This window comes from Olea europaea, unplaced genomic scaffold (genome assembly GCF_002742605.1).
Source record: "Olea europaea var. sylvestris unplaced genomic scaffold, O_europaea_v1 scaffold842, whole genome shotgun sequence".
NCBI lineage: Eukaryota > Viridiplantae > Streptophyta > Magnoliopsida > Lamiales > Oleaceae > Olea > Olea europaea.
This window is the reverse complement of record NW_019266865.1, coordinates 57,829-73,883: the sequence shown is the minus strand read 5'-3', so window position 1 is coordinate 73,883 and position 16,055 is coordinate 57,829. Positions and strand designations below refer to the sequence as shown.

The 16,055-nt window shown below is 35.7% G+C and overlaps 2 protein-coding genes across 9 annotated transcripts; one reads left to right on the top strand and one right to left on the bottom strand.

Annotated features, from left to right (window-relative positions):
- Positions 1-234: 234 nt before the first annotated feature.
- Positions 235-5,216, top strand: LOC111391833 (ferric reduction oxidase 5-like). The gene is made up of 5 exons (XM_023017106.1): positions 235-1,165; positions 1,279-1,375; positions 2,571-2,661; positions 3,459-4,179; positions 4,884-5,216. Exons 1-5 carry the CDS (start codon positions 1,015-1,017, stop codon positions 5,021-5,023), a joined length of 1,200 nt encoding a protein of 399 aa, XP_022872874.1. The 5' UTR covers positions 235-1,014; the 3' UTR covers positions 5,024-5,216.
- An 835-nt stretch (positions 5,217-6,051) lies between these two features.
- Positions 6,052-13,187, bottom strand: LOC111391831. Of its 8 annotated transcripts, none has more exons than XM_023017102.1 (7): positions 11,645-13,187; positions 11,421-11,509; positions 11,131-11,244; positions 10,444-10,761; positions 8,508-10,365; positions 7,783-8,275; positions 6,052-7,590 (listed from the first exon to the last, which is right to left on the bottom strand). In XM_023017102.1, the coding sequence occupies exons 4-7, from the start codon at positions 10,621-10,623 to the stop codon at positions 6,429-6,431; spliced, it is 3,693 nt and encodes a 1,230-aa protein (XP_022872870.1). In that variant the 5' UTR covers positions 10,624-10,761; positions 11,131-11,244; positions 11,421-11,509; positions 11,645-13,187; the 3' UTR covers positions 6,052-6,428. The 8 variants fall into 8 exon arrangements, with proteins under 8 accessions (XP_022872870.1, XP_022872869.1, XP_022872871.1 ...); XM_023017101.1 differs by having other exon boundaries at positions 12,793-13,187; XM_023017103.1 differs by having other exon boundaries at positions 10,444-10,747; positions 12,793-13,187.
- Between the last annotated feature and the right edge of the window lie 2,868 nt (positions 13,188-16,055).

Genomic DNA, 16,055 nt, shown 5'->3' with positions numbered 1-16,055 from the left:
TTTTGAACAGATTTAAATAGCATTAAGTCTCTTTTCTATTGTACTGCTAAATCCTAAAGTCAAACTGTACTTGCACACAACTGTAGCAGGAGTAGTACCATTTGAAATGCTATTTGCTTTTGGTAAGGTAAAAACAATGCCGCTACATTTACAGAAGATGGCTCACAAAATCCATACAGATGAAACACAGTCAGGAGGTTCTCACTATTTTATTCACACGGGAGTGTGACCCATGTGAGAGTTCTGTATTATTCCTGTCAAATCCATTTCTATACAAATGGATTTTCTCAAGTAAAAATTTGCTAAATGTTGATGCTAAAACTTGTATATGTATGCACAAGAGGAAACTTAAAAGGATATGTTTGTTTTAATGAGAAAAAAAGCATCAAAATTTGGCTTTTTTTAAGTTTTTGTATCTGAAACCTAATTACAATACGAGGCTCTAAGGTATTTTAAGCTGCAAAAGTGACCTTGCTGTCACGATGATCCACTGTTCAAATTTGTAGAAAAGAAAAAGATACACACACACACGAAGAATAACTAAATTAATAAAGCTGTTTGTACAGAGAAAAATGCTAAGCAAAATGTGATGAATTTTGATTGGCTATTTTTAATCTTTTTTTGTGCAAAGTCGAATGCAAATCTGCCACTTGACATTCTGACAATTTCCGAGAGCATCTTTCTAACTAATTTACCCCACTTGTTTAGAATTTTAGCCACCTGAAAAATGAACTTGCAGTACAATAGTTCCCCGTACTTGTGCATGAATCATGCTGTTTTTCTCCTCCACATATGGTGACGCATCAAAATTATTTTATTCATATATAAATACATCATAGAATAATACCAAGCATATGACAGCCAAGAAATCGAGTATACGTATATGTATATAATTAAGTCGGATAAGACTTTCTGGAATACAAATATAGCTACCCATTATTCTGTTTGTCAAATCTTATTGGCATCCAGATTTCAGGACAAGGAGTCCCTACAAGCAAATCCACTGCTGAGAACATGAAGTTTAGGGTTCTATGGCAGATTATATTTTTCTTGCTTTCTGTTGGTTATATGTTTATTTGGGTTATGTTGCCCACAAAAACTTACAAAACTTCATGGACCCCTAAGTTGAATGAAAAACTCAATTCCACTTATTTTCGAGAGCAAGGTATAGCTTGTTAATTTCTTCCTTTTTTTTGTGTGTGTGCATACTTGCTATGATATTGTTGATTTTTTATCAAAAATTTCTCACGTAATCATGTAATCTACACTCTTTTACAGGGACAAATCTTCTTTTATTTAGTTTTCCAATTATGTTCATTGCTGCATTGGGCTGTGTTTATCTTCATTTTCAGAAGAAATCATCAAACTCAGGAAGGTATGTTCTCATATTTGAATGAAGGGTAAAATTGTCCAAAATTGATGAAAAGGACGTTCAGCGTCAAAAAAGGTGAAAATAGGGGCAAAAATGTCAAAAAATGAAAATATGGATGTTTTTCTCAATAGACATGAAAGGTAGGGACTTTTTGTGCCAATTTTCCTATTAAGATGTCTAATATTTCAGCAAGTCTAGCAAAATTAGAATAATTCTTTTTAGGATTTTGATTGGTGGACGATACTTTGGTAAGGGATTTTTTTATGAACTTGTGGATACTTTGAATAATATAGAACTTAATATTGATCTTGTAAAGGGTTAAGGCAATGATAACGAAGCTAGCATGAAAGGAAAACATAAAGGAGTACGTAATAGACTACTTCAAGTGAATCCTAGAGCATTTGATAGTCGTTGTGGGTGTTACAACCATAATCTTGCACTTTGTGATATAATCACTTGTTCAAAAACGAAATGTTTCTTTGGAGTGGTGTAACATATATACACTTTATTTTCGTCATCTACTGGATAGTGGGAATTTTTTAAAGATAATGTAAATGGCCTTACTCTTAAGTCCTTATCACGAACTCATTGGGAAAGCCATGTTGAAAGTGTTAGAACGATAAGATTTTAAGCTCTATAGAAAAATGCTTTATTTCAACTGGCAAGTGTAGATGATCCTAAGACAAAAAGTGGGGTAGAGTATTTGACAACATATGAAATTGAGAATTCTAAATTATTACTTGGGATGATTATTTAATATGAAATGTTGAATAATATTAGCAGAGTAAGCAAACATTTACAAACAAAAGACATACATATTGATGTTGCTATAAACCATTAAAATTGCTCATTTCCTTTTTCAAAAGTTATAAAGATTTGGGGTTTGGATTAGCCATGGTTGATGCTACAGAGATTGAAAGTAATTATAAATTGAATTGATATTTCGAGAAAAATGGGTTACACATAAAAAGAAGTCGTTTGATGAGACTTATGAGTAAATGATGTAAACAATTGAATTCTTTATTATTATTATTATTATTATTATTATTATTATTATTATTATTATTATTATTATTATTATTAAAGATCAGTTTTTTCCTATATATAGAATAGATCAATCTCTATCATCACGTCAAAACAGATTTGAACAATTTCAAAAATATGACAATATTTTTGGATTTTTATTTGATTTGAAAAGGCTCAAATCTATTGATGATGATAGTTTGAAGTGTTTTTGCATTAACCTTGAAAATTACTTAAAGCATAATATGGTTTTTGATATTGATGAGGTAGAATTATTTTTTGAGTTGAAAGTTTTAAGGGAAGCGATACCTACAAAAACTAATAAAGCAATTAACCTATTGGATTACGTTAAAAGAATGAGTTGTTGTTTTGCAACTGCTTGAGTTGTTTATAGAGTATTATTGACTATTCCTTTCACAGTTGCCACCGTTGAAAGAAGTTTTTCAAAGTTGAAGTTCTTATCTTTGATCAACCATGTCATAAGAGAAATTGAATGAATTAGCTACGATTTTTTCTAAAAAAATATGTTAAAAAACTAGATTTTTGTTTTCTAATTACTAATTTTACATCTCAAAATATAAGAAGGTTAAATATTATGCTAGCCTAATCTCTCGAACTGTGAGAGAGGTTTTATTTTGTTACTTTATCTTTTGAATTGCATTAAGTCTTCATTTTAATCTAAAAATGTTATTTATTTAAATATTTAAATATTATTACATTTGTTAAAAAAAAAAAAAAAAAAAAAGGAAGGGATAATTTACGGCAAGTTTTTACAGATTAAAATAATTTGGTCATTATATATGTTTCCTAAAGTAGAAACGAAAAGATTTGTGGATATAATTTTATAGAGAAGGAAATTTTGATTTCGTATAAAACATTTTGACAGCTAATAGTTGAATATACGTATTTTATGACAAAGTTGGTTGTTGTTGAAATATTTTTATTATAAATATATGTAACAACGATTGGAAGTATTCAAGAGAAGTCAGGCAAGTTTAACGTTCTTTTCGTCTCTAATAATTTACGCTTTTAAATGAGGTAAGATCATGCTGACAAAGCTTAATCTCGCTGCAGTCGGGATTCTCTGGTGATGATCTGTGGAGGAAGTGGCATTACTCCTTTCATTTCCATAATCCGAGAGATCATCTTCAGAAGTACACAACCAGAATTTAACGTACCAAAAATTCTTCTAGTAACTGCCTTCAAAAATCCAGCTGATCTCTCAATGCTAGATCTCTTGCTCCCTCTATATGGAAATCCTATAGATATTTCCAAAGTACAATTACAAATAGAAGCCTACATTACAAGAGAAAACGATCAAAAATCCTTTGAAAATGCCCATAAACTCATCCAGATTAAATTGTTCAAGCCAAATCCATCAGATTCGCCGATTTCTTCAGCCCTTGGGAAAAACAGTTGGCTATTGCTCGGGGCTATAATCTCGTCCTCCTTCATCATGTTTTTAATCTTTCTGGGAATCGTCACTCGTTACCATATATATCCTGTCGAGAGGAGGGGACAGAATTACCATTACAGTTTTAAGATTTTATGGGATATGTTTCTTGTAATGGCTTGTGTATTTATAGGAACTAGTGTCATTTTCCTCTTGCAAAAGAGAGAGACTTCTGAGGAAGAAAGGCAGATTCAGAACGTGGAAATGACATCACCAACCTCATCGCCAGCTTCATGGTTATGTGCTACTGAGAGAGAACTTGAAAGCTTGCCTCATCAGTCCCTAGTGCAATGTACAAAGGTGCACTATGGAACTAGACCTGATCTAAAGAGTAAGTGCCTTTTTTGTGTTTTGGGAAAAATTAAGTAGTGTTCAGTATATGCAATATTAGAAAAAACTTGCTGCACTCTAACTTTGGTTTCTGGACTTCTTTCCATTCTAAATTAGTCACCAAACTTCCATTTTTGTTTCAGTATAAGCATCCTGTTTTCTGAATCAAAAGAAGTCCTGATGTGACACTAGACCCCTGTTTTGTTTGGATAAAAATTAGATTTTGAGTAGATTTGATAAAAGTTGATGAAATATATGGTTGAAAATTTAATAAAAGTTGTCAGTCCCATAAAATATGTGATTAAAAATAAAATTGAAATAATGAGGACTAAAAATCTATTGGCACTTTGGTTTTATCGTCCAATTGGACAAAAATAATTCTGTTGAATCAATAGTGTTTTCCAATACCCTTTTCGGAACGAAATCCAAAAAATAAACTGACTTTTAAGATCACGTTAATGTTGCGGTTATTCAGCAAGCAGAGATAGAAAAAATGTCGAAGCCGAGACAAAAATTGAAGTTTTGTGACAAGTTTATTCACCTTAGTGAACTTTATGTGATTAACAATTCTTTTAACTCATATTCAATATCATCTAGTCGAGCTTATCTAACATGTCTATAACGTTTAATTTAGTGAATTATTGAAAGAGGCTTATGCCTATGCCTAGCCTAACACACACTTGATCTTTCTTGTTAAAATCAAAGGAATACTTTTCGATCGCAAAGAACCAGACGTTGGAGTTCTAGTTTGCGGCCCGAAGAGCATGCGCCATGAAGTTGCAAAAATATGTGCATCTGCATTGGCAAAAAACCTGCATTTTGAGTCCATTAGCTTCAATTGGTGATGCTTTTTTATTGTAAACAATGGTCATTCTGTATGCCCGTGCTTTGAGTTTTTTAATGTTGCACTTCGTGATATTGAAGCATACTCTGTACATTTCTTCGTTTATTACCACCTGCGATTATCAGTGGAGACAGCTTTGTGCCTGTTAAACATTGTTATCAAGTGTAAATTCTAACGCTTGTTCATTTCTCTAAGTGGCGGAGCAAGAGTCGAATTTTAAGTTAGGATGAAATTAAGGAAAAGTTAATATCTCAAAACCAAAGATTTTATAAAAAACATGCAAGATTAGCTTATTGAACTTGTGCTCAACTAGATGTTACTGGGCAATTCATCATTGTAATGATGCTCACGTTGTCGACAGGAACGAGCAATCTTATAAACGCAATCTAAATATGGTATTATAACGAATCAACATAATGCTGAAAGCAAAATGTTTTCAGTTTCCCAAGCAAAATCCCCCAACAATCCACTCTAAAATTTGAAGGTCATTTTCCTTAATAAGAGACACTCGAGACATATTGAGATTTATATTCAAAAGCAAGATGAAGATAAATTTAAATCTTGTAAACCACTGTGTAAACATCAAAAGCTTCGCTACAAGAATTTGCATTTTTACAATTTTCACTTTTTCTTACGAACCCATAATTGAGGATAAAGAATGCGCCAAAAATTATGTTGGGGACTGTGTAACAATAAATAAAGATTCCAGATTTGTGGTGCAATTAAAAAGTTCGTCGAAAGGATATTTACAAAAAGGTGACGGCGCATGTGCGTCTCCATTGGCCGAAAGCATTCATCTTGAGTCCAATTAGCCTCAGTTGAATGGTCTTTGAGTCTCTTCACGTTGTAATTGGTGATGCTAGTGTACTAAAAAGAAATGGTATTTATTTCTCTCTGTTTAAATTTGAAAGCTGGTACAATCGTGGAAAATATAAATATGGCATTTCTAGAACTTCTCAGGAGAACGGCATTATTTCTTACCGAAACGTCAACTGCAAAATATATCTAATTTCCACTGAATTCAAGATCGACAATATAATTTTTGTCTTCGTCACAAGATCCATATCGAGATTTAACATGTTAGCAAACACATCCCTTCCATCTTAAGAGGCAAAGACGGCAACTGAGATGCCAAAGATTGCATCCAAGGCTAACAAAAAAACAGTGCCTGAGCATACATTTAAAGGAGCCTGCCTTCTCGAATAGGAAACAGAGCAATGCAACAATTGGAAAATTTAAATTTATAAAACTAATTTGCTAGAAAAGATAAAAGAAAAAACTTCAACTGGTATAGAATTTCTATCTATCAACCACCAGCTACAAGACAGAGAGAGTACATGAAGGCAAGGCAAGCCATGGTCGTTTTCATAATCTATCTACCAAGGGAAGTGAAGGGCAGCAATCAGTCATATATTAAAAGATCTCTTACCGTCCCTAGCATTCCGGGGCACATCCCTTTGATCAGTACGTTGAACATCATTTTCCTTATTAGAGTTGTTGCTTGCATCAAAATTATTGGAAACATCATGCGGAAACCGCCTAACTGGACCATCATCATCAGATAGCCTCACTCGATGTATCCTATCTTCATAACCAGCCTTAAACTTGAATTCCCTATCATAATTGGCCGTGAAAGAAAATCTTCCAGGACGCGTTGTGGGTCTAAAAGAATTGTCCGACTTCATTCGTCCAGAAGAACCAACAGTATCAAACCTTTCATTCCTCCTGAACATTCTGACTGGGGATCGCCTGTGCCTTAGACAATTGTCCATAAAATTTCGTTCACCAACCCATTGGCAGTTGCGCTGTGGTGAGAAGTAGCCTCTTGGTGGGGACATGTAGCCTTCTCCATTATCAGAGGCAAAACTGGGTTTTGAATAGGGCAGTCTCGTTCTCTCTGTTCTAACATTGGACCTGAAATCAGGAGATCTGCTGTATTGCCTTGTACCCATGTTTCTTTCCTTGTGCAAGTTCCATGGACGGGGAGACCGTGATCTAGATCTAGAACAAGATTTCCTACGGGCTAAGGATATATGAGAACCTCTACCAGGATTGTGAGCGAAGCTATTCTCCCTCCTTGATAAATAATTAGGCAACCGTGGAGCATCATCAGGAACGGGCTCATGGAAATCCTCCCTAATCTCTCTACCAATGCGTCTTGAATAATTTCCAGAATTGACCTCGCTCCTATTATTGCTGGTGCCTCGGGCTAGAGGTACTCTCCTATGAATACCAAAATAATCATCCCTGTCAACTGGTGATCTCCTCCGAAAGGAGGGCCTATACGAACCTCTCGAAGAATAATTTGCAGATTGCCTCTGTTCATGGGAGTCAAATCCACCAAACTTGTTTGTCGAGTCATTAATTGCATTTCTTGGCCTAGTATGACTGTGGTCCTCCATCCCATGATATCTAGAAGTATAATGGTTTCTCGATCCACAGTATGTCCACTGACTATCACATCCATCTCTTCCGCGTACATGACTGGCTGGCCTATACCTAAGAGGGTATTTTTCAGGACTGATGTTTCTTTCAGACCGAGAATATGGACCGCCAACACGACGCGACCTAAAATATAGGAGAAGATAAACATTTGTCAATTATATTGAAACAAAAAACCAGAAAGAAAAAGACGAGGAAATCCACCCCATCTCCTAGTGAGAAAGGGGAAAAGAGCCCAAAAGGGTGGTGGGGGTAATAATTGGGCAGGGGAAACAAAACAAAAAGACGACCAATCAAGAAATTATCTTCGAAAGTCACCTGCACTGCTGCATAAAAACATCCTTTCCATCAGTTGCAACCAAAGATGAAGGTCCTTCAATACGAGACTGCAGCTTCCCCCTAGAGGTCCTTGACCCAAATTCGTCCATGCACAACCCTTTACCATCAACAGCATCTGTTCGATCTACCACGCGTCTTCTCTCACTATCATCATATTCCTCAGCAACCATTTCTACGGACTGATCAATGGTGGTACCAGATCCTGCATTCGATTCTATCTTTCCACCCATCGCCTTCTCAGTTTCGTTATTGGTGAAATGTCTCCAGTAATGTTTCACTGACCCAACCTTGTTCAAATCAGTTTCTGAAAATCCCTTCATCAATTGAAATTTCTTTTTTGCCCCTTGGGAACCCTCAGAACCACCATCAACTATATCCGACCCTGGGTAATCTGCAGCATCAGAACCATTGCCATCTCTAACATCAGAGTCATAGTCAACACACTCATTCTCACCATATTCAACGCCATTATCTTCCCACGAATACAAAACTGACCCCCTCAATTCTCCATCCTCGTATGGAGAACAAATCAGTTTCTGAAAATCCCTTCATCAATTGAAATTTCTTTTTTGCCCCTTGGGAACCCTCAGAACCACCATCAACTATATCCGACCCTGGGTAATCTGCAGCATCAGAACCATTGCCATCTCTAACATCAGAGTCATAGTCAACACACTCATTCTCACCATATTCAACGCCATTATCTTCCCACGAATACAAAACTGACCCCCTCAATTCTCCATCCTCGTATGGAGAATCATAGCCTGCCTGAAATTTAGTAACCTCATCCCCATCAACCATTTGCCCATGATTATCCTGAGAAACATCAGAATCATGACAGTCATCAGGAATGCCAATCTTCGCATCAAGAGCATTGGGATCAACATTTTCTCCGCCACCATAACTGTTACACAAGTCTTGCAAAATGGGGCTCCTTTTTCTTTCAATAGAAACATAATCATCTTCATGCTTGACAACAATTTCCTGGGGTTTAAAGTGCCCCTGAGAATCAGATATCATGGAACCTGCAACAGAAACTCTATCATCTTGACCCTTCCTATCAGCAATTGCAACAGACTGATCATCAGGAATAAAGGTCCCTGAGGCACGAAAGCTTCTGCAGTTAGATGACGGATGAGAAAAATCCACATCCGTCGAATTACTACCAGAATTGTCAATATCTGGTCTTTCACATGTAATGAGGCTCATTGTCTCCTTTAAAGAAGTCCTAATATCAGGCAGTTCAGATGTCTTCCTAGAATCCTCTGTGTCATTTACCGACATAGATAATTCTAAGACTGGTACCTCATTTGAAGTCAAATTTTGAATCCCAGCCGGAATTGCTTCAGAGCAAGTAGTTTTGTTGAATTCTATCATATGGCCGAAACAATATTCACCCGGAAAGATACCAGCAAAGCCAGAAGTTCCATCCAGTTTTTCCTTTGGTTCAGAAATGCTTAGGGAGCAAGGTAACTCAGCGAGAGTAGAATTATTGGGAACTGCATCTTTGTCAACAGTTTTAATAGACGTATCAACATCCGAATTTGGGCTGACAACTTGAACAGAATGGCTCTTATCAGAATCTATCTGCATAGATTCTCCCATATCAGCATAAGAATTTACTGGTTCCAGCAAGGATCTCTCCGGTTTTGGAAAACATTTTTTCTCAAGGCAAGTTTTATCAGAATCAGAAAGTTCTTCCAAGTTAGTTACTTCTTTTTCCATATTGAAAAACTCAACTCTTGGGACTTCCACATCACATTTTTTATGATCCCCACAACATTCTCCCTTAAGCTTCCCCCCGAGAATACCAAAATCATCGATATCTTTCGAGGTATTTCCTACGTCCGAAACATCATATGGTTCATCCCAAGCATCCATTACAGTGTTTAGATCCCAATGCAGTCTATCCACTTTCGAAGAAAAAGCTCTCTGCACTGCTCCATCTTTCACACTTTCAAGCATATTCTGAGGAGGAGCAGTTTTATCTGGAACAAGCGTGGACTGGAAACTATCTGCATAAACTGACTCTTTACTGAGAAAATTTCCAGCTTCTGTGCAAGTGAACCCTACTTTCAATTCAGTTGGACATGTAGATGCAACAGAACATTCGAGGATTGAAGAATCCTCTACGGTAAGATCCTCCTTGTTAGCGTTAACAACATCATCATCCATGCCGTTAATACAGGCAGCCGCAGCTAGAAGTTCAATTCCAGAGAAGTCCTCAGAGCTATATAATACCGCCTCTGTTCCCTCTAGAGAAATTCCATGATCAACCCCCTTACCAACCTTAACTGTTGACGATCTATCAAAATCCCTTGATAGCTGGTTAGAGTATGAATTCAAGGACCCGTAGCCCGAGGAATGATTTTGATCTGAAAGTTGCTCAAAATCTTCTGAGATTGGAGAAGAAGTACGAGTTTGAGGAGATGAAGAATCTTGACTGCGAATAGAAAGGACCCGAGTATTTGGTGATGGAGATCGAAGCAAATTTCTCCTTTTTTTAATTGGGACATGCTCCACTTTACTAGAGGATCTTTGTCCAAATCCAGCTTCACCAAACTGTAAAATCATAATCGAGTGTGAAAGTGAAAATGAGATTAAATGCTTGGTGACAAACGCAAACAATTGAAACTATACCTTGTCAGAGTCAGAACCAGAAAAATTGCCAACCCTTTTTGGACTAGTATTGCCAACTTTTGCAACAATTTTCAAGTTTCTAACAACTGGCTTCTTGGAGCGCCTTCCTTTGGTCACAGTCTTCCAATTTAACTCTGGAATGTTGGAATTCATAACTTCAGGACCCACAGTTTCAAGCATGCTATCAGATACAAGCTCTATCCCATCAGCTAAGAATTTGCCACCACAAGTCTTGCAGGATGCCTCTGCAAGCTGGTTCCTTTCACTATTTAACCTTCGTGTACAACCAAAACTCCCCGAGCAACTACACAAGCGAGTCTTCAAGAAATGAATGCAACACACATTCAGAAAAAATAAACAATAGTTCATAACCAAGATTTTCTTACACAGGAAAATGCCTAATAACTTAACATACCCAACGTTCATAAGGTACTAAAAACCATATCCTGGTCTATGTTTCCTTTTGTTATTCTTTACAATACTTATGATGTTGATGCCAATCCATGTATGCTTATTAAAGCTGGTAGCAAATTAATGAATGTTCCACTATATGTTAATTGGTAGTACATAATACATAGCTCAGTGTCTAGTTAAATGAAGAATTTTCAATTATGTACGAGAAATCAACAACCAGTGTCAAACTGTGAGTAGTTTATACATGTAGAAAGATTTCTCGAAGCAACATACCAAGAAAGATAGAAGGTATCAAGGTTTTCAAGTGGCACACATGACCATTAGTACTAATCCTTTATATTGCTCCTCCTCAACTCTATTGAAAAAACTCTCCGTTTCACGAGCAACCTGTATTCGTCTAATAAGGTCATAAAATATAGAGTGCCAATTTATGCAATGTACCATGCCACCACTAACTCTAGGAGAAAAAACTGTATGATCCAAAACTGCATCATTGAATGCCTACCATAGAGCAATAGCTCAATGTATTCAAGATTTAGAACAAAATGTTTAGACAAACTCACCATAAGTTGAAAGGCAACCGTGGTCACCCAATAATAGAAAACTTCTCGACTTGTGCCAAAACTCTTCACAACGTCAAAGTGTAAGACACCTGTAAAAACGTAGAACCCTATGAAAAACAAATTCAACAAGAATAAAACACATCAGACAGCAAATCAAGTTTCGTAATTGTCTTCAGATTGACAGTTGATGTTGCAAGTGCTAGCACACCTCCACAGGCAATTACCTTGAGGCAGATAGTGCTAAGGAGTTTGACCAGCAAAACTTGAGCAAATACAGATTGACTTTTTGGATACTGATATTCAGACTCAAGGCTTCTTTCACTCAATTGAATAATGACAGAGCAATACTCAACAAAGAACGACGAATATTTTATATTAACTGTTTCCGTTAAGGATTAAATAAATAAATACTTGTCAAATGGATCTATTGTTTTTCACATAATGATGAGCGATTGCTGCACAGTGTTATCATCCCTTGCTTCATATAATACCGAGAAGTGCAAAAAAGACCCCAAGAAAGATCAGAAGAAGTCACTTCAAACTTAGGTCAATGGATGGCAGACGTTAATTCCAAACATCAGATAAACTTCGAGAGATGAAAAGGAATGCTGAATGATGTCCGCCATAATTGATTATGTCAAACCATAGGGTGGTTATGGCAAAAGGGAAAAAGAAATCAGGCAATTTAACTAAATTACTCATTCTCCAAATATATCCAGTGCCTTACTGTTGCCTAAAATAGGTAAGAAGCACAAGAATTGAGGAACCAAATTCAAGAATCAGTCAGGCGATCTACACAAGCAAATAGATAGCATGAAATTTCGCTTGCTGGAAAACATCCTCAGCCATCAGAACACCTAAGTTTTTTTCCCCAGATCCCTTCTAATACATCCTTCTCCCGGAGCATCCAAGGACGAAGCCCCCAAAAGAGCATCTTTCTAGTAACAATTATTTCACAGTTTAAAATTAAATGGTTGTGTACCGCAGATTTCCATGTGTCAATACATTTTCCTCCAGAAAAATAAGCAGGCCATCGATTTATTCTCCAGAGTGACGGCAGAAAACGCAAAATTCAAATCGTGGTAGTCAAAATAATCCATCTAAATAACAAATCAAACTCTAATCAACCCTTGCCCGAGAAACTCCCTCCTTGGTTCGGATCTTGAACACATATATCAGCAACTCCAATCCTGGGAACCAAGAAACCCTAGGCGTGTCTTCTTATATCACAGATCTGGACAAAAATCCGTCGGCGAACAAAATAAACACACAGGTAGGTTTCCCTCTCTGACAACTGACGATGTCAACACAAAAACAACCAACATACAAGAAATACGCGTAGATTTATCAAAAAACTAAGCGTTTCATATACCTGTCAATTGTACAAATAAAAAGTATTCTCCTCGCAATGGCACAGGTCGCCTCCAGTCCTCCGATATTCAACCCAGCAAAAAATTCAGGTACAATAATCTCTAAAACTACTCGGTCCGTTCTCAGTACAAATATTTCTCTCTTTCTTCCTTGATTATTATTTATTATATTATCCACAAGCGAACGAAGAAAAAAGCAAAAGAATAATGCACTGAGCCGCGCCGCCGATGCTAAAAATGGATCGACGATCGATCGAACGAACGGTGAATAATGACTGTTAGATCAAATCTTCAATTCATCAAATAAACAAATCTCCGCTTTCGATTTTTCTGGAAATGTTCCCTTTGTTCTTCCTCGGAATCTCTTTGGGGTTTGGCTGAGAGAAGATGAGAGATCAGGAGAAGGGACTTTGCCACGTATTTATGCTTGGCTTGGGACGGAAATACCCTCAATTTTTTCCTTATGTTACAACAATGCCCCTGGATGCCCTAACCCTACTCAGAAACGACTTCGTTTTGTAGGTAACTACGGTCAACACTCTGCCTCTCTCTCATTAGCGGCGGAGATGACTTTTTGCCTCAAGTTAACGATAAGTTTTATAAATTGTTTGCTTTTTTAAAAAATTTTAAAATATGTTTTGTTTACACGACGCCTTGTGGATTGCTCTAAAGCTCACAATTTGATGTTAATTAAAACGAAATTTTTTAAATGATTATAAACTTAAAATCGCATTATAATTAATAAAAAATGTGAATTGATAATTTGAATTCTTTTAAAGACTCGTTTGACATGATTTTTGAAAAGTCAAAATGAGTTTTTAATACACAAAGGTTGCTTAAGATCCGTTTAACTAATTTTGTTAAATGTTTTGATAGTTATAGAAGTTTTAAAGAAAACTAATTTAATGTAACTTCTTCTAAAAACACTCTCGAAATATGAAAAACTTTTAAATATTAGTTTTCACATAAAAATTAAGGTAGCCTCCTCCATAAGTCCTTCTACAAGAAGTAAAAACAAAAAACAAAAACTATGCCAAATAGGCCTTAAGTTTAATAGATCTCCATCATATCTGTCCTTTCTTATCGATGCTATCACTCATTTACCTCTTACAATGGATGGCAAATAGAAGTTCATAATCACCATACTTTCATTTTCTATTTCGATACCTATCACGAGCTATTTTTTACTGGAGTTTTCAACTACTCCAACGGCTACTTGAATTGTAGTGGTTTATCCTAGAACTTGCAATTGAATTGGCTTAGGTATAAAGGTTTAGCAAGAGATGGTTGGATGATTTAAAATTTTAGGAGGAATTATAGGTAATCTCTACTTATATTGGATGATTGAATGATTTAATTATCTGGGAAATCTTTGTCAGTAAGAGAGTGAATGATTTGATCATGTCAACGATCCCCCACATGATTTCAAGACATGCAAAAGTGAAGTTCGATCCATAACGCATTTACACGACTATGGTTGGAGTAATTAATGTTATAAATGCTATATACACTCTACGTGGATAGCGAGCATTCCACATGGAAAGATATTAAACAATGTGTCAAATAGAATAAAGATCAAAGATTTCAATCAACCACAGCAAATCGTCTTCTTATATTGTCAAAATGACAAGTACTTAATATCCAACTAGGCTTGTAATATATAATACGACTTCTAAGAGGGATTCACTACACTGCGAAATGAAGAGCAAGAACCTAAAGACTATTCAAATTACCCTCGATATAAACTAAGGGGATGCACATGTTCTACTTGCATGTAGAATTGATTAGCATGCTCAAGATCCAACAATAGCAGCAAAGGCTCAAACATAGCCTGTGACATCTTTTGGCCATCCTCAAATAGTAATAAAGAATAAATAACAAAGACGGGCCCTTTTATTACACCTGCAAAATGTACAAAGGAACATGGGTGCAAAATTTAGAAGTTTGTATCCTTTCTACGATAAAAATAAATAAAATAAAATTGACAGAGGGTTACAATTTTTCCTAAATTAAAACTCTGTTAATATATTTTTTCATCGGCGAGCATTGTAAAGTTTGTTTTGAAATTGGAAATGCTTCAAAATAAAATGGCGATTTTCTATTTAAAATTAGATCATATTGGAATTTGGTGTCAACAACAACAATTACAATACATGAAATCTTCGAAAAATCTCTGCTTTCTCCATAAAGAAATAGTGGATTCTAAACACCAACTTAATTCCTTTTTATTAAGACTATATATGTAATTTAATTTTAAAAATATTTTGAAACAACTAGAATATATTTAGCAAAAGCAATGTCTCCTTGCATAATATGGATTCCAAACATATAATCTAGATGTGAATGAGTCGAATTACTTATTCCTCGGTCTGGTACAAAAGTTTCTATAAAAATGAGAAATCTCCCTACCTCTTAGTGCAGTTACTGAGGAGAAAAGTGGCTCGACGTGTACATGAGAGAAGCAAGGACGTCAATCTCTTTTAAATATACAACAAGGAGGAGTTGAGTCGTATAGCTTCCCATTTGTTATGGCTTGATCCTTTTATGGCAGATATTGGGGCACAAACCCCTTTCTTCTATATTTTTCGAGAACGGGTCAAAAGGTGCATGTACAGTTCCTAAGGGATACAATTTTACCCTAATCAACTTACTTTATCGAGAAAGATTATCATATTAATAAAAAAAATGTGAATTGATAATGATTGGAAGATTTAAAATTTTGGTCGGTATTATTGGTAATCTTCACTTAAATTGGATGCTTGAATGATTTGACTATTGGGGAGATCTTTATAGATTAATGAGAGTCTAAATTTATAATTAAATGGCGCTGAATCCAATAAAAAAAATACATCTATAATTGGAAAAAAAAAATAATTGCTCAAATTAATAGTCAAATATTATTTATGCACAGTTCATAATGATGGTCATAATGTATTAAACTTTTGACTCGTGATATTACATTTGAAAAGCTAAAAGAAACATATCTAGTAATTTCTTATATCGTAGATAGATGCACACTACAGTAATTAGACGTTACTTTAACTATTCACTTATTCTCAACGTGGCAAGATGTACACAACTTCGATCCATGGCACAAATGCATGATTGTGTTTAGAGAAGTTAATGTTAAAAAGGCTGTATGAATACAATATGCTTGGGTAGGGAGCCATTCATATGAAGAATAATGATTGGTGTACATTATGGACATGTCCATAATGCACACATGGTGCCCCTTATTGGAGGGGTGCCAAGTGGGCCAGGCGCC